The sequence below is a fragment of the Equus quagga genome, chromosome 16 (genome assembly GCF_021613505.1).
Source record: "Equus quagga isolate Etosha38 chromosome 16, UCLA_HA_Equagga_1.0, whole genome shotgun sequence".
Lineage (NCBI taxonomy): Eukaryota > Metazoa > Chordata > Mammalia > Perissodactyla > Equidae > Equus > Equus quagga.
In genome coordinates this window covers 17,271,450-17,290,303 of record NC_060282.1, presented here as the reverse complement: position 1 = coordinate 17,290,303, position 18,854 = coordinate 17,271,450, and the positions used below count along the sequence as shown (strand labels likewise).

Here is an 18,854-nt window from a genome sequence, read left to right as displayed (position 1 = left end):
CTGGCTCCCCTACTTGATCAGAGCTTTAAGCACTTTGTGCTTGAAGCAGCTGGACTGAATTCAGGAGTGTGCAGATTTCAAGTTTTTAAATCCTTTGCAGGCTCAGAATGGGAACTGCTGTGGTTGCTGCATTCTCAGGCTCCACATTGGTCCCCATGTAGGCAGACAGTGGCACGGGGTAGAAGGATGGAAACACGTGCAGGCATGATGACAGACAGTCAAGTAAGGAGCTATCTTTGGCACCCGCTTCCTTCACTGCCCCTGCTCGCCCTGCCGGTCAGGAGCCAAGTCCTGTAGCACCCACGGCTGGAATGTCTCTCTCTTCCCCTCCTCATTTCAATTTCTTCCACCACTGCATGGGATCTGGCCCTAAAACTTCCCACCTGGATGGGCAGTGTGATCTGCTTGTTGATCCTCCTGCAGCATCTCTTCTGTCCGTTGCATGCTTGACTCACAGTTTCATTCCCCTGAAGCTTTGCTCGAATATCATCAGCTCCTGGGCACAGACCTTCAAGAGGTCCCCATTACCTGTTCAATTCAGGCCTCAAAGACCCACAGCAATGTGACCACAACTTTCTGGGACCTCATACTCTGGCCAAACTAGACTCATCCTGTCCCCTACGTGGCCTGGCATTTTTGTCCTCATCTTAACTTACCCCGCTCCAGCCACTTGGAAAGCTCTCCACAGCCCTGCTCACCCCATTGCTGCTTGTCAAATGCTGCCACCCTTTAGGGCTCTGCTCAAAGGGCAGTGCCACCTCCCCTAGAGTCTGCCCCTTTTTATTTGAACATGCTTTGGCGAATGTGAATTTTCCTTTTGTGTGCACGTATTTTCGTTTTACATAAGTAGTATTGTTATGTATCTCATGCTGTTTTGTCCTTTTCTATTAAGCTCTGTATTGTTGAGAGCCACCTATTTTGCTCTGTACACCTCTAATCCATTGCTTCTAACTGCTATACCAAGTTCCCTAATGTTCTTCCTGTCCACTCCCTGAGGGACACCCAGGTTGCCCCCAGCTGTCCACCATTACAGGCCACATTGTAATGAGCAATAGTGACAGCCACACCAGCATCTTCACACCACTTTTAAAGTTCTTCCCATGTGTCAGGCACCCGTCTTAGTCCTTCAATCCCCTACAATCCCCTACGAGGAACTATTATTACCTCCATTTTACAGATGAGGAAACAAAGGCACAGAGAGAGTTAGGAACTTATATGAGTCCCCATATGGACCTGGGTGCTATAAGCCTATGAGTGGCATTGCAGCGGGGCACAAGGTATTTGTACCCTTAATTGAACTGAGTAGAGCTAGTCAAGTTGGTGTGCAAGAGTTCCTGTATCCCAGTCCCATGTCAACACAAAAACACGGATACACTAAACATGGTACAATAGTCACCTTTGGGAGAGACGAGGAATGGGGATGAGTAAAGGGGTAACGGGGAGCAAGTCAATAGGACAAACAAGAGGGGCCTTGTTCATAAAGTCCCATGAGCCAACGAATAAAGGAATATGATTAACTCAAGTCTGTCTTGGGATTCCCCCACTGAATCCTGGTCTGCCTCCACCAGGGGCCCTCTCTCTGTGTCCCATCCCATCAAACAGATGTGCTCGCTCTTGCCTTCAACTCCCCATCTCCTCTGCCTGTATCTCTCACAGGACACTTAGCTCTGTGATTAAGATGCTTGTCTTATCTTCTGCCCTCTCCCTGGCCCTCCCCAAGACAGGGGGCTGTCTCAGCTACTTCAGAATCCTTAAAGACCAGAACTGTATCCAGTACGCAGCTGGAGCTCAAAATGACATTGGCTGGCTGAATGGATGTATGGATGCATAAATGATTCAAGCTTCTATTGAATTTATTGAAGCAAAAACTATTTGTGGAGCAGCCCCTTTCACCCATGAACACACACACACTCATGCCAGCAGAAACAGAGAATTACTAGGAAGTTAAATGTGGTATTTTAGAAAGAGAAGGTGATTTTGGCATCTGATAGAAATGAAATCCAGGCTCTGGCATTGGTTAGCTCTGCAAACTTGGAAAAGTATTTTAGCCTTTTTGTGAGCCATTTCCCTCGTCTAGAAAATGGAGATAATTATATCTGTTTCACAGGGTTGTTAGGAAGATTAAAAATCCACAATGTGGTGAAAGCACAAGGAGACTGCCTGGCCCCGAAACTCCCATCAACGTGACCTCTCCGCCTTCTCCCCCGCTGCCATCTCAGGCTCGGAGGTGGCGGTGCCGTGCTCTCCTTGTCTGTCTCTGGATACGCCTGCAGACGCACATTGCCCACAGACACCCATTCACACACTGTTCTGGAACAGCCCACTAACGCCTGCCCCTCTCCATATCCATCCACAGACAGGCATGTCTTCCAGCTGAGAGCGCACATGTACCAAGCCCGGGGCCTCATCGCGGCTGACAGCAACGGACTTTCAGACCCCTTTGCCAAGGTCACGTTCCTTTCCCACTGCCAGACCACGAAGGTAACCGGGGAAGCCCATCCGCCATCTTCCCGCAGCTCACAGCTGATCCTCAGCACAGCCCAGAAGGAAAGAACAGGGGCTTGTTGCAAATAGCTGTGTCTCTGGGTGTGTAGGTGTTTCAGACTCAAAAGCATGTGTGCAAGGAAGGACCGACACGGGGAAGGTCTGTTATTCCAATGTGATCCGTTGTCCTGAAGCCAAGAGAGCAAGCACCCGAGATCAAGAAGAGTGGGAGGGAAAGAGAGATGAGGAGGAAAGGCAGAACCTGGCTCCTAGAACGCCTGCGGCAGTGCTGGGCACAGGGCCATGTTCAGTGGGGAAGGAATGAACGACACAACAGCACACAGACAGCCCGCATGAGGCTGAGGATGCCATCTTTACTGAGGGGGCTTCGTGGGGAGGAAAGTTTTCCAGCTTTGTGGTCAGGAAGTCCTAGACTTTGCACTGTCACAGCTGGGAGACTTTGCACACTTTCAACACCTCTGTAATTCAGTGTCTCCCACTGGAAAATACTATTCCTAACAGATGTTGTGGGATTAATGGAGACGGAGCTATACCCGTTTCCTCTGTGCTTTCTCCCTTTCCTGCACCCTGAGTGCTGAAATGTGAAAAGGGCTCCTAATTAGCAAAAGTCCCTGAGGCTGCCCTTCTCATTAGATTGTGTTCTCTAAGGATTTATGCTGTTCTCTGAGGATTCGCTGTTCCGAGAGGGAAGCTCAGGAAAGGATTTGCCTGTCTCTGAGAGTTCAGACAAAGAGGACACAAAGAAACCTGAGGTTCCGTTCTAGCTCATCCACTTTCTAGCTGCATTTACTCACTAAACCTCAGTCTGTCATCTTAAGATAGGGCTGTTGTGAAGAAGTGAAAAGTTAAATGTATAGGGTGATCGATGAATGGTGGCCAATACATTGGCTCATGTGATGAGGGCTGACATTTCTCTCCAAAGCGACGCCCGTGACCTGGGAGATTACGTTTTGATTCGTGACATGTAGACCAAGATCATAATGTGAACCAGTATCTGGTCCATCTCTCCAGCACCTGCTGGGTTCCAGGGAAACAGGGGGAGGTGGGGACCAGCCCCTGCCCCTGCATCACGTATGATCTGGGTGTGGAGGTAGGCTGTCGTCTGGACAGACAATTAGCTATGCTGTGATAGACCCCATAGTGATGGGCCTCCCAGAGGCACGTGGAGGGCTCAGATGGATTATCTCTGTCTAGGAGGGAAGTGGAGCGAGATCTCAGAAGGAAAGTGACTCCATCCTCACTTAGTAAATGAGCATGAAAACAAGAAGACTCGAGGCTTCTTTCTCCTTCCTGCTTTGAGAGGTAGAACCTAGCTTGGTGATTAGGAGGGTGGACTCTGGAGCTGTATTGCCCAGGTTCAAATCTGAGCTCCTCCGTTTATTGGCTGTGTGATGCTCAGCAAAACCCTCTTTGTCCTCAATTTCTTCATCTGTAAAACAGGGATGATGGTATTGCATATATCTCCAGAGGGTAAAACACCCAGGACAGCACCTTGCTTAGAACAGCTTCTATGTGACTGCTTGTTATTACTGTCACCGAGGCTGGCCACCAGAAGCAAGGGGCATTCTGGAGGGTGGACCCCTGGGGTCCTCCCCCGCCTGCCACAGCTGTGGAATTCCAGCCCTTAGAGGTGATCTCAGGGCCCTGGGTGTGCCGGGGGGCTGAGCGAGCTCACTGGGCTGCCATGTGATTATCCTTCTATTTTGCATCTCCATACAGTATCTTCATTTGATTTAGACCCATATCTCAAAGGAAGAGGTGACGTTGTTTATCAAAGAATCATTTGAAAGGCACAACAGGCTCTGTTGAGCCCTAGACTTTGCCTTCATACTTTTGAACCAAGCACCTAATTCTTGTTAATAATAGTAGCTGTCATTTATTAAAGGCTCCCCACGTGCCAGGCATGATGCTAAGCCCTGAGTATGCATTGTTTGCTACATCTCACTGCAGTTCAAGGGTGGATGCTGTTAGCGTCCCCATTCTGCAGATGAGAAGGGTCAGGCCTAGAGATGATTTAAGCAGAAGATGGTGGAGCCAAGATGGATACCCAGGTTGGTCCAATTCCAAAGTCACCTGGCTTAACTACTACCCTGCTTCCATTTTGGTAAGAAAGTGTTGCAGTTTCCCTCTCCCGTTTCAGTGTTGTGCTGCCTCAGAGGGACTGGTCTGCGTGTGACATGGCCCCCTCTCACACTCTTCATGATGGGGAAGCTGAGCCTGGGAACCCCTGCAGTCATAGGTGAGCTCTGCCGGTCATCTGGTAGCGCTCATCTGAACTGACCGCATGGAGCTCAGGGGGAACAGTCTCTGAAGGGCTTGTCCTGCAAACCAATCCCCTATAAAGTGACTTAATGGCCTGAAATATTTCAGAAGGAGAACCCAGTTGTTCCAGACGTCACTGAGGATGCGGGACTTAGAAATTCTTTGGCAATGGAAGGATAAAGGAAAAGGTAGACAGCTCCCAAAGAGAAAGGCTTTGGCAATAGAATGGGAGAGGGACTAAGTGGCACAGAGGGAGCCTTAGAGGAGAAGGGGAGGCTGTTAAAGGATGGAGAATATGGAACTGAGATTTCACACAGTCATGTTGATGCTGAGTCCTGAGAACATGGATGGTCTCTTGTTAGACACAAGTACCCCAGTGCACCAAGACTGGCACATGGTAGGTTTCAGTAAATGTTTACTTGCTTGTAAAAAAGTGTGCACAGGGTGGAGTGGAGTTGGGGGCGGAGGGGAGGCGCTACAAGCACTTATTAAGCAGCAGCTGTGTGCCAGACACTTAATATGCTTTATCTCAGAAAATGGTCATAACAATTCTACAAGGTAGGTGCTAACCCCATTGAAATGAGTAAAACTATGGTTCAGAGAGGTTAAATCATCTGCCCAAGTTAGACATAAGGCAGGGGATGAAACTAGGGTTCCATTCTAGGGGTTTCTGATTCTAAAGCTATGTCCCAACCATGGAATCTCACTCCTTCTTCAAAATGGCAGCTAAGTGTTACCAGAGACTCCAAGCAATGCCATTTAACATGATTATAATGCATAACTCCTTAAGGAAGTCCTGAAAAAATGAGGCTAGTGTGGGCACCTTTGTAGAAAAGTAGAAGAATGTATTTTTGTTTGGCTGAACGTTTTAATACCTCTTCAAGGTGGCTGCACGGTCCTTTTACTCTTGGGAACAACTCTGAGGACAGGCCAATACCCACTCATTCATTCATGCAAGTAACTGTTTAGCACCTGCTCATTTATTAAAAGCTCACAGGATGCTGTGTTAGTGCCTAATGCCGTGCCTGGGACATTGTGGGTCCTGAATAAACATGTGTTGAATGAATGAATGAATGAATGCTGGCCTCTGGAATCTCATCAAGTGGCATTTACGGCCCAAAGTGCCAAGGAAGCCATTAAAATATCTCTATAGGAAAGATGCTGTGAGCATCAAAAATTGCTTTGGTGCCACACTGTTGGGTGCATGCTATAAAAGAGATCACATTTCTATTTTAAAAGCAACGGAAGAACACCTGGTTCTTTGCGATGTCGGTCATCAACGCAGGGTAACTTGGCACTGCAGCTCCATAACTACCCTTCATAGGTTGGTTGAAGCCGTTCTTTTCTTGTTTAAAAAGTTAAGATTTTCTCTGAAATGTTATGTCAAAAACCTCACTGTGTCTGAGGCATAAAATACTCTAAAAGCAGGGCCAGCCCAGTGGTGCAGCGGTTAAGCTCGCATATTCCACTTTGGCGGCCCGGGGTTCGCTGGTTCGGATTCTGGGCGCGGACCTACCCACTGCTTATCAAACCACGCTGTGGCAGGCGTCCCACATATAAAGTAGAGGAAGATGGGCACAGATGTTAGCTCAGGGCCAGTCTTCCTCAGCAAAAAGAGGAGGATTGGCAGCAGATGTTAGCTCAAGGGTAATCTTCCTCAAAAAAAAAAAAAAAAACCCCAAAAAGCAGGAAAGGAAAGAAATTGTGAAAAGCACAATATTTTTTATGATTCACATAAAGAAGAGCAATAAAACGTTCTTTCGTGACCACAGTGAAAATGATTTAATGCTATGACTAGAGACGGCTCTTGGTATAAAACTCTGAGCTGACAGTTTATTTGGGGTCTGGAGCCTAAGCAGTTAGTCCAGGCCAAATCTGTCTCAGATCCCCTGGAGTGAACAGTCAGCGGTGAGGGGGCAGCTACCAGCATCCACTGTGTTGTCTGTTAACTTGTGAAATCGCTCATGTGTCTACGCTGCCTGGGAGAGAAGGAAATATAACAGTGGCCTCTTTCCAGGACTAGCCTCACATATTAATGGGGCAGTTTCTGCCCAGGTGCAGAGTCTACCCATCCTGAAGCAACCCCGGCCTTTAGCTCTGTGAAACTGGCATGTTTCCAAACATCCAATGAAGTAGAGGATGCAAGCCCAGCTCCACCCTCCCTTCTGAAGGTACCACTTGCATGGTCCAGCAGCGGGGCTGTGAACCACTTCTAAGGGAGACACTCATGGTTCTGAACCAATTATGCAGGTTGTTGTCCTTCTTTGTCCTTTGGTTTCTTCATCTGTATAACGGGTGCAGCCAACTATCAATGTCACAGTTTGCTATGGTAGAAAGAAAAACGTTGTACAAAATGGTGAGAGTTATTTTGAAGACCCTGGTCAGTTCAATGCAGTCAAATAATATCCACAAAACAGTAAAATTCGAAATAAGAAATAATAGATTCAAACCTCACTTTAGAGTATTGAATGACAAAATTTTATTTGCTTGTAAGTGAAGAATCACTAGATGCCCCCCATCCTCAGTTTGCCCTTCCGTAAAATGGAGACAGTGTTAGCATCTACTTGGTGAGGGCGGTTGAGGTTAGCAGCCTGGGCTTGGGTGCCAGAAGATTCAGATTGAATCCCAGTTCTGTTGCTTGCTGGCTCTGGACAAGTGAGCCTTGGTTTCCTGGTCTGTAAAATGTGAGTAGATAACTATATCCTCTGCCCAGAATTGTTATGAAGTTTAAATGAGACGGTGCATGTAAAGTGCAACAGCTGGCACATAGTCAGTACGCAATAAAGGCTAGCTAGTCTTATCATCACAACACCACTGTGAGGACTGAGTTGAAATTATGTATGCAAATAGGGTGTTAATCATTGCAGGAGCTCTGCTCTTGAAACTTATGTAAGCTCCGCCAGTGCAGGACCTCTGCATCCCCCAGCATCCAGTACATAGCAGTATATTGCTCGGATGTTGAATGAGTGAGCAGTGATGACGAGGATGTGTTCTCTTTGCCCTCCATAAGTAAATGTTGAATGAATGCACCTTGGAGCCCCTACAGCCCAGTGTAGGGGAGGAAGACATTTCCTCTTCCCAAATGTGGGTTCATCTGGCCAGAGAACGAATTAAATTCACATGAGACAGAATAGCAAGAGAAAATTAAACAAAGCTTTATGAGGAACCATGGCCCGGGGTCTTTCTTCCCGAAGGAAGAAAGGGCACTGAAGAAGTGGGGTACACAGAGTGGTTATATACCCCCAAACAGGGTGTTTCACATGTGATTGAAATATCCCTTTTACAATAGTCACGAGGCTGCTCTGTCAGCACAGCGCTTGATGGAAACGGCAGATAGGTCTGCTGTCTCAGTGAACGCCGCGGGGTGGCAGGTGTGTTGCCTCGGGCTGGGGGGTCACAGATGAGCGCTGCAATCAGTTCCCAGCCCAAAGAAAGATGCTTAATCTTTGAGGAGGTGCCAACGTTGGGAGGGGGAGGGAAGTCAGTTACAGGAGGTTACCAGACTAGCACAATAAAATGCAGATTTAAGTCCTTGCCTTTGGTATTGATTAAGAGTTTCTAGAGAGAAGGTCATCGCCTTTCTTCTTCCTGGTACAGAGAGGGAGGCACCTTTTACAGATAGAGATTCACCTTACAAATGTAAAGGTGTCCTAACAAAGGGCAAGTTCCATTCCTCAGAGCCTCCTTCCCTGTCCCAGTTTATCAAAAGCAATCAGCCTCAAATAATCCTGATGCCAAAGAGACATATCTTGGGGTGGCCAATTTCAGGTCCCCACACCAGTCACGTGATCTTTCGCTTTTCTTTCTGCCCCACCTTCCAGATCATTTCCGAGACCCTCTCCCCTACCTGGAACCAGATGCTGCTGTTCAATGACTTGGTGCTGCATGGAGACCAGAAGGAGCTGGCAGAGTCCCCACCTTTAGTGGTGGTGGAGCTGTATGACAGTGATGCGGTGGTGAGTGTCCCCGGGGCAGTGCTAAAAATGCCACGTTAACTGACTGACTTTATTTAATCAGCCAGGATTCTAGATGCACCTGGAGGTAGTCCTGACCTGGGAAAATAATGATTTACAGAACCAGGAAAATTGGTGATGATCATTTGCTTTACTAAAGGGTTTTTCACTTAGATTTCCCTCTAGATAGCAATTAAAATAGCATCTGGTTCACGAAACTTCAGTCGAGGGCCAGCCCCATGGCCTAGTGGTTAAGTTCAGCATGCTCCACTTCAGCAGTCTGGGTTTGGTTCCTGGGCATGGACCTACACCACTCATTGGTGGCCGTGCTGTGGCGGCAACCCACATACAAAAAAGAGGAAGATTGGTGCAGATGTTAGCTCAGGGTGAATCTTCCTCAGCTAAAAACAAAAACAAAATTTCAGTTGACACACACTTCTTAAGAAATATAATTATAAAAAGCAACTGGCAGTTCTATCCAGCCTCCAGCTAGTTCCATGTCCCAGCGTTGCTTAATAAAAATGCCCATGCCTTTTGAAACCAGGAGGTGTTTACTGGTCTCGCCTGGCTGGAAAGAAATGGATGGCTATTGTCATCAATTCAGCATTTGTAACTGGATCTTTTTTCTTTTTTGGTTATTGCTTCCAAGCCCTGAAACAATGCATTCATCTCTATCCCATTTCTGTTATGAGGTTGACCAAACCTCTCCCTTTCCGAAGATGTCTGAGTTCTGAAACACTGGGCAGGTTCAAAAACTTCCTGGAAGGGTTTTTTAAATTCCTAAGGCAAATCTTCTTTTTTAAGTTAAGAAGTCTAAAATAAAAGGCAAAGGGTTATTTAATTTTTTTGATGTCTCTCCATCTTCGGGTGGTTGCGGAAGCACCAATATATTAAGTATAGCTTTTCCAAGAAGCCTTCCGAAAGCCTCTCGCCTCCTCAGAGCATCCTGGCAGCTCTGACCTTGATTCAAGGTCAGGAGGAAATTGAGATGGGAGAATTATACAAGGTGAGCAGGGACCTTGGAGAGCATGAAATCCCCTCTTACTTCCTAGAGGAGGAAACAGAGACCCAGAAAGGTCAGATGCCTTATTCAAGGTCACAGCTAGCTGGAGGCAAAGCCAGGACTTGAACCTAGCCTCCTGTCCCATGTCCACCACTTCCTGTACATGTGGGAGTGGCTGGTGGGACTGTGTCCCTTTAGACACGCACACTCTCCTTCTCCACGTCACTCTTTCTGGGCCCCATTTCCCAATTTATAAATTAGGGCTAGAGGTATATATTTATGGAATATGAGTTCTACTGCTGTACATATAGTATAGATTTTCTGGAGAGAAGGCCACAAAATAAGTACCTTTTCTGTTTTATCCCCAACAACGTGGTTCCAATCCTGAGGACTTGTTATTTGACAATCAATAACGACAATCAAGCATCTCTGAAAGCTCCTCCTAAACCGACTCTCTGGACTACGTGGATTTCCCTTTGCTGTCCCTTGGCTTTCCAAACTCCTTCTAGATCCCCATTCCATGTTGCCTCCCAGCCCCCACCCCAAGCCAAACCCTTCACAGAAAAGTCAAGCTTACATTCTCACATAAAGGAAAAGGAAATGTAGGACAGAGAGGAAATATGAACGTTTTGCACTTTCCTCCTGGAAAGATACATGTAGACGTGCAAAAGGTTCTGCTTCCACCTGTGGGCTGCCGCTGCACGGGGCCCACAGTCCTGGGCTGATGATCAGATATTCTGACTCTGCCAGCCCCGTGCATCTAGTCTAGAGCTTTCTCTCATACCCAGAGGCTTGTGCCCTCACGAGGATCTGCTAGCTCTGTAAGAAATGAGTTTATATTTGGCAAATTGGTTGCCTGGGTTTATGCTTACTCTTTGGTTTCTAGGCTTAATTTACTAGGATCATGGACAAAGTAATTATGCAGCAGATCGCTTGTTTCACATCCAGCTGTCCTAACTCCACGGGTACCCAGAACAGGTCGGACTCCGCCATTGGCTACCAGGAGGCAGCTTTGTTTGTTTCTGAGTGTGAACTGAACTAAACCCCATTTCCACCTCAACCAAGTTTCCTTCTACAGCTGGGAATGCAGGTGCTGGTTCGTGAGTCCAAAGGCAATGAAGCAGTGCAACCTCAGCCGGAACAGGTTGTGGGCATTGTCCTTGGACTTCGGAGGTCATTTATCCAAGAGCTTTCACTCAAGAAACATAGAATGAGTCCCTGCCCCCTGTCCGGGGACACAGCAGTGGATAAGGCAGGCAATCCTGCCTGCATGGAGCTTACCCAGCAGTTCTTGAGAGAAATAGCAAAGCAGAGTGATTACTCCAGCCCCTGCTGTTCTTGGGGCAATGTGGACCCAGGCTCCTGGGAGCCCGTCTGGGGAGAGGCAGGAGATGGCACCCAAATAGTTCTTAAAGAAACTTACACCCATATATACACACATATAAAAAGATATTTTAATACCCTCTTTCACTACCAAGAAAAATAGCACAGGACTGCTCTATCACTTAAACATCCTGACCTTCATCATCATCATCATCATCATCATCATCATATTACCATGTATTGAGCACTTATTGTATACAAGTCACTGCAAAGCACAAACATCATTACGTTAATCCTCACGGCCCTGTGAACAGGAATTTTTAACAAACTCTTTTTAGGCTTGAGGCTCAAAAAAGGTTGAGTAACTGGCCCAAGGTCTTGGATCTAGGAAGCAGTAGGTTTGGGAACCCCAAGTCAGGTTTGCCTGGACTCCAAAGCTCATGTGCCCAACCGCAACGGCGCCCTGCCCTGGAGATCTTTTGGAATGTTTGGTGCCGCTTTATTTCCCTTTTCCCCTTCAAGCCTACCTTAGATGATTTTAACTTTATTCCATTGAGCTCAATAGTCTGAGGAGAAAGAGAACAACTGAGAGAGACTTGGGCCAGGAAGCCTCTTAGAGTTTTCCTGGGAGCCTGAATAGATTGCATTGCTCCCCAAGCCTGTGGAAAAGGATAAGAAGAGTTTGGCAGAAGAAGAGAGTGAGACAGTAGTGAGAGAGAGACACTGAGGCTGACAGTTTTGTGAAGATCATTTACAAAATCACACGGATACACATCAAAACCAGGTGGGTAACAGTCAGGAAGAAAAATTCATTTCTTTTCTGCCTTAGGGGAAGCCAGAATACTTGGGTGCCACAGTGGCTGTTCCTGTTGTGAAGCTGGCTGACCAGGACTATGAGCCCCCCAGGCTGTGCTATCACCCCATCTTTTGTGGGAACCTCTCTGGAGGGGACCTCCTTGCTGTATTTGAACTGCTCCAGGTAAGTGAGCCAGGAAGTGTCAGTTGCGCTAGATGTCTGTCTGTTTCACTTCACCAGAGAGGTGCCCTCAGCAGAAGTACACTTCAGTGAGGCTGTGCCAGGTCCCTCCTTGCTATCCCGTGTCCAGAGGTGTCTCCTTCTGGGGATCTGGGAGGTGCCACTTAAGAACTCAGGTGACACAGGCTATTCCCAGACCCCCTGTGCTATAAGAGTCCTAGCGTGCAAGATCCTTGTGAGTTTGGCCAACAATACTTCAACAGCCCTATATGGAAGTCCCTGAGCTCCATATAGACCTTGAGAGGATACGCAAGAGGAAGAAAGCAAACATTTTGGGGGCACTTATCACGTTGCATTTGCTGCCTCACATACCTTGCATCACACCAGACCTCTCTCAATCCTGTTGAGATAGATATGATTCCCATTTTACAGATAATAAACTGAGGGTCAATGCAACTACCTCCTCATGCAGCCAGTCAGTGGTTGAGCTGAGAGCTGAACTTAGACCTTTAAAGCCTTTTACACCTTACACTGTATCACAAAGTTTCCCAAAGGGAAAGAGTTCTTAGTCTGTCCCACTAAGATGTAGGGGAATTTATGAACAAACATGTGTCTAGGAAGACTTTTCAGAAAGCAAAGCCAGGATACTTAGAAAGGGAACCTGAGACTCTCAAGGCTGGCTGTTCAGTGGAGAACCAAATGGGACAGGGAGAGGACCTGGAAAAGAAGTGACCAGGTGGCCCTATATCAGGGAGATGTCTCTCCCTGATCATTCCATCTCCTGAGGAACCAGGAGGGCAGGTGGCACCTTACCTTTAGCTCAGACCAATCCCTCTAGAGGTAAGCCCATTTTTCAGAAATCCCAATTTTAAAGAAAATCTCACTTGGTAGAGAAACTAGAAGGCAAGCATCCCTAACACATGCAGGATGAGTAAGCGTGAAGGAGCTCTGATTGGATCCCAGGGGAATGGATCTCATTCCCACCACCTATTAGTGTGTGACCTTGGGTAAGCTACTTCATCGCTCTATGTTTCACCTGTAAAATGGAGATGATAATCCCTCTACCTAAACTGCCTGGCATGGAATAAATGCTCAACAAATGCTATCTATTTTATTATTAATATTATTATACTATAGAATCTTAAAGGAAAATGTCTAGTCTCACCTATCTATTTCAGGTGAAGAAATTGAGCTGGATAGAAAGGTAACGAGTTGCTTAACGTGGCAGGTCAGAGCTTGGAATCCAAGTGTACAGATTCTCCTGGGAGCTGGAGAGGCTGCAGCGCATCCTGAGGAAGGGAACAGCTATGGGGTTAGACACACGTATGCAAATCCAAACTCTGCCCGCGTCTGTACCCTCGGAGCTGCATATGACTACAGTGATGAGTTCTTAAGCCCATCCTATCAAAGACTTTGATTGTGTTCTGGTTTTTGCTCCACTTAAGGAAGAAGTTTTTAAGGATGTTGCGGCTGCCTTGGAGCAAGAGCTAGCTCTCTGTCAGGGGAAGTGAAGCTGGGCGAGTCCTTGCAGGGTTAGAGTAGCAGGAACTCAGGCGTTGGTTCCAGCTCTACAGTGACTGCAGCCTTGAAGGGGAGGACTAGAAAAATCTTATAAATCTTAGGCTGCAGGATTCCAGGATGATAAGCCAAGTGATTCTAATAGAACGAGCTCTTCCAGATAGATGTGTGTTGCATGGAAACAAGAACTGTCAGAATGGAAAGTGACCCACAAAACCAGCTGGTCCTGTCTTTCCTCTAGGCAGAATCCAGGTGATTTTAGGCTGGCAATGAGTGATTTTAGGTTGAAGCCACGTAGAGCATTAAATAACGTCTAATCGATGGGAAGGGAGTTTTGCCTTTTCTCTTCCAACCCCAGCTTTATTGAGATATAATTGACATATAACATTCTATAAGTTTAAGGTGTGCAACATGATAATTTGATATATGTGTATCTTGCAAAATGATTACCACAATGAAATTAATCAATACATCCATTACCTTACATAGTTACCTTTTGCATGTGCATGTGTGTGGTGAGAACTTTTAAGATCTATTCTCATAGCAACTTTCCACTATACAATACAGTATTGTTAACTGCAGTCACCGTGCTGTGCATTAGATCTGTAGAACGTATTCATCTTGTAACTGGGAGTTGGTATCCATTGACCAACTTGACCCATTTTTCCCACCTCCGTACTCCTGGCAAACACCAGTCTCCTCTCTGTTTCTATGAGTTTTCTTTTTCTTAGATTCCACATATAAGTGAGATTGTACAGTATTTGTCTTTCTCTGTAGACTTATGTCACTTAGCATAATGACCTCAAGGTCCCTCCATATTGTCACAAATGGACTTTTGCCCTTTTTGATCTTTCTAACTACTTCTAGAAGAAAGTCTAGTTTGATGCTAGTCTATCTATAATACCTAACTTGCAACCTTCCCTTTTAAGAAAGAGTACAGGCTTTAGGCTCAGTGCCTGTCAAAAAGATCAATGATGCCCGTAGACACATCTCTCAAAGTCTGCTTCTTGGAACACCAGCCCCTCCAAATAGAGTGAAAAGAAAGTTTAAGAAAAGCTTCCCGTGATGTATTCCGATACATTGTTTGGCTTTCATTTTAAAGTTACTCGCCATTTATGGCAAGTGTTTTCCTTAGCAACATGAAATTTCCTTTTTAAAAACAAAACTGTGTCTAATGCAAATGCTGACTGGATGATAGTACAGGTGGTAAAGGTGGTAGAGGAATGGCTGACTTGGGAAAACTAGATCTGGTGCAACACTCTCATTTTACACGTTGGAAACCTGAGGCTCAAGGCTAAATGAATTGGATCCAGTCAACTGCTCTTTTCACCCCATGAAGCTTGCTGAAGTGCTCTGGGCCTGGGTCCCCCAATCCATCAATGAGGGGCTGGACGACCGATCTCCACAGGCCCTCTGAGGCCTCAGATCTCTCTGGGTTCCACAGTTGCAACCCTCATGCTCCCTCCCTCCGCTCTGAGCTGAGTGTCCTAGGCAAGATCCTGCTGCTTCCTGACAGCTGAGTTAATAGAGGAAGCATTGTAGCAGCCTAAGAGATACAATTCATTAGGGTTTCATTAAGATTTCTTTTCATTTGATTACTTGTTCAAAAAGTAATTTGATCATCAGTGCGACTGTCTTAGCAAGTGGATCTCGTACATGCTGAGAAGACAGGAGCTGGAAAATGCCTTCGTTTGTCACCAGCTGCTCTCAGCTTTCATCTCTGGATGGTTTACTTCAGCCTCTCCGTCTCCATTACTGAAACGCTTCTCTGTCTAGAAGAAGGATTTAGTACCTGGGTTCTTCGATGCCCTGGACTGAATTCATTATCTCCATTTCCCTTTCTTAACCAAGCTAGCTGGCCCCCTGTCCTCCCATTGCTGGCTTTCAGCCCTACTGTTCTCCCAGACGCTGTCCTTGAGAATTCAGACTCAGCTTTAATTCTTCAGTCTGTGTTTGTACCCCTAGCCAGGCCAAGCTCGTTGACTATTGCATCTTTCCTGTTCCCAGAGACTCCATTTCTCATCATGATTGTTGCATTGGCCTCTTTCCTGGTCTTCTGGCTTCCTAATCTTTTCTTAGTCACTTCATCCTCCACATTCCTTCCAGAACACAAGGCAGACCGTACCACTCTCTTCAGAAATCACCAGTGGCGCCCTGCTTCTTACTGCCAGGAACATTTCTCAAAGTCTATTTTTTGGAATGCCAAGGACAGTCCCTACAAATACAGTGAAAAGAAAGTTTAAGAAATTCTTCATATTATATCCCTCTTGGGGATTTGAAATGCCATTACCATGGCAAATGAGAGGTCTGTGAATAAAGAAACTTTCGAAACTTCTTTTTTGAAATCTAACGTTTTCCAAATGTTTTTGACTATAAAACTTTACATTTTTGTTTGCGTGATAATTCTTCATATTTCACAAAAAGAAATCTGGCCCAGGGGAGAATGTCGAATTTCTGTAACTAGACATTTGAGTTCTCCCCTAATTTGTCTTCAAATGCTTCTTCAACATCATCTTTCAGCGTATTTCTCGACCTACACTATGGCCTCTCTATGCCAGATCGCTCCAGGTTCTGTGACTTCACCGTGCAAACGTACTCCTCTGCATTTAGGCACGCTGTTATTCCGTTCCAGAGTGTCTCCCCACTCCACCCACCCCAACCTCCACACTCTATCGGCCTAGTTAGGGAAATGGTCATCATCTAAGTTAAGAACAACAGATGATTCCTCCAGAAAGCTTTCCCCACACCCACCTCAGTCAAATTAAATGTTTTCTCCTCTTCTGTGCTAGAGCAATTTGCCTTTTTCTGTCATTCAGACTGCGGTAAGGTCAATTGTTTACAGGCTTGTCTCCATTAATCTGTAAAGTTTTTGAAGGCAAAGACTGCTTCACTCATTCATTCATGCATTCAAACATTATTGAGTGTTTACTATATGCCAGGCACATTCCTAAGAATTCTTCAGTGAATAGACAGACAAAAGTCCCTGCCCTCAGGGGACTTATATTCTAGTGAAGAGGAGATAATAGATGACACTATGTAAATTATAACATAAGATGTTACAGGACTGTGATCACTGCGAAGGAGAAAAGGTAATTCAATGTGAGACATGAAGTGGACATGTGTGTGTTGGGGGTGGACATTTTAGGTATACAGGGAAGCATCACTGAGAAATGGTATTTAAGTCAAAACCTGGAGGGGAAAAGGGAGCGGACCATGCAGATATCTGGGCAAAGAGTATTTGATGCAGAGGGAACAGCAAATGCCTGATCCTGGAGCCTGAGTATGCCTGGCATTTTCAAGGACCAGTAAGGAGGCCAGTGTGGCTGGAGTGGAGTGAACGATGGGGAGAGGGTAGGAGATGAGGTCGGAGGAAAAAGATCACCTGGAGCCTTGTGAGGACTTTGGCTTTTACTCTATAAAAGAAGGGAAGACAAGAGAGGATTTTGAGCATAATGTCTGATTTATGTTGAAACACCATGGATACTGAGTTGAGTACATGCTGAAGGGGTGAGGGGAGAAGGAGAGAGGCCAACTGCGGGGGCCCATCGGGTAATCCGGATTGGAGAACTGGAAGCTTGGATCAAGATCGTAGCCATGGAAAAGAAGAGAAGCGAATTCTGGGTGTGGATCAAAAGAAGAGTCCACATGGTTGGCAGATGGATTGGAAGTGTGTGTGAGATTCATCCCGTGTCACGCTGGGAGCCAACAATTATATTTTATACAGAGCAGACTCTCAATGCGACATTTTCAGATGAATGTATTCACTCATTCATGTAAAATATGTAGAGAAAATTTGAGCCTAGGCTGATACTGTTTTCCTTGAGAGAGAATTTAAATTTGCCTCCGAGGTGGTTTGGCACACCAGCCACCCTAGATCATCTGAATCCATTTGAAGATTAAGATGATTTGAAGTTGAGCTTTAAACTTTGCAAGAGTCGATTACCAGTTTACTTTCACCACTAGGGAGGTGACTATGTGCCAGAAGGTGTGCCAGGTGCCTTGCATGCTGTCTCAGCAATTCTTCACAGCAACTCTATGAACTAGGTATCATTATCTCCGCTATACAAATGACAGAACTGAAACTTAGAGATACTGTGGCAACTTTTCCAAGTTCACACAGCGAGTAAGTGATGGAGCCCATGACTGGTACCCAGCCACTGTACTGAATAAGGGGTACAATACAAGTAGAGATGATGGGCTGAGGGACATAGAGGACGGAGAAAGGCTGCTGAGCATCGGTGATTTTCCAGATGGGCAGGGCTGGGATTAGGGTCATGCATGACCCTGAGAGTGCTGCCCCTTAAATTTTTCACCCAAGGTCCCTTGTCCTGGACCTGCGGCTGGACCTCTTTTGAGGCCCCGATATTTTGTCTCCACTGGGATATTGGGGCAGTCTGACTTTTGGACCAACTTATCCTGCCCATCCCTGATTCACTATTTTGTCTTCATAACACTTCTTTATCCTTCCCTGGCCCCATGTGTGAGCGACTACACATTACATGGTTTTATAAGCCAGCAGCTGACCCATTTTACTGGGAAAATGTTTAATCTTGACTTCCAGAGAAGTCATTCAATCTCCACCATGTTGTGAGATTCATCAAGGCCTGTATTGAATTCTTAAGGGCATCTTTGAGGCACTTATGGAACAAAGCTTCTCCAGGGCATTTCCCAGGGCATCATTTCAGCAGCCCCAGGAGGAGCAAACATATGGCACTTTATAAAGAGCACATCCGAGGCAGCCTCCTATGCCAGCATCACAGCCATTCTGTGGCTTTTCCTTTGGAGCTGCAGGAGCAATAGTGTTCTCAGTGAGTGACGTCCTGCAGGCTGGACCGCTCCCCTCTCACTGCCGGGCAGTCCTGGGCATACACCCTCATGTCCTACCTCCTTTGTCTCGTCTGGTTCATTCTGCAGCTTCATTATCTCGAGCCCATTTGGCATTCACAGTGTCTACTGTCTTCTTTTTCTGAGCTTTCTTAGAATTATCTCAACTACATCTGCTGTTGCCAACTAGAAGACATCTGTGAGAAAGGGATGGTGGTATATTTGTGCTTTGCAGGTTTTGATGAGCAATTAGGCTTTTTTGAGCATATGGAGCTAATATGTCAGTCGGCCAATAAACGTTTATCAAGAACCCACTGGATATGGAGCATCACTTGAGGGGCTTAGAGAATGAGACGAAGTCAACAAAGACTTCCTCCTGGCCGAGTCATACAAACACCCCAAAGCAATGTTTAATAGAACATCTGACTTCTGAATGCTGGAAGGGTCATCTGGCCTGATATCTGAGGCCCAGAGAGGGAAGGGGACTCAC

The 18,854-nt window shown here is 46.2% G+C and overlaps 1 protein-coding gene across 5 annotated transcripts in view; it reads left to right on the top strand.

The window, feature by feature from the left end:
- The window catches only part of FER1L6 (fer-1 like family member 6), a 134,675-nt gene that overhangs the window by 72,706 nt on the left and 43,115 nt on the right, over positions 1–18,854 (top strand). For all 5 annotated transcript variants that reach the window (XR_006885543.1, XM_046641657.1, XM_046641656.1 and 2 more), the window contains 3 exons: positions 2,357–2,481; positions 8,589–8,723; positions 11,876–12,025. Coding sequence is in view for 4 of the 5 variants with exons in the window: in XM_046641657.1 (XP_046497613.1) it covers positions 2,357–2,481; positions 8,589–8,723; positions 11,876–12,025 (410 nt within the window). In the remaining variant the exon portion in view is untranslated. The remainder of the gene's footprint in view (positions 1–2,356; positions 2,482–8,588; positions 8,724–11,875; positions 12,026–18,854) is intronic.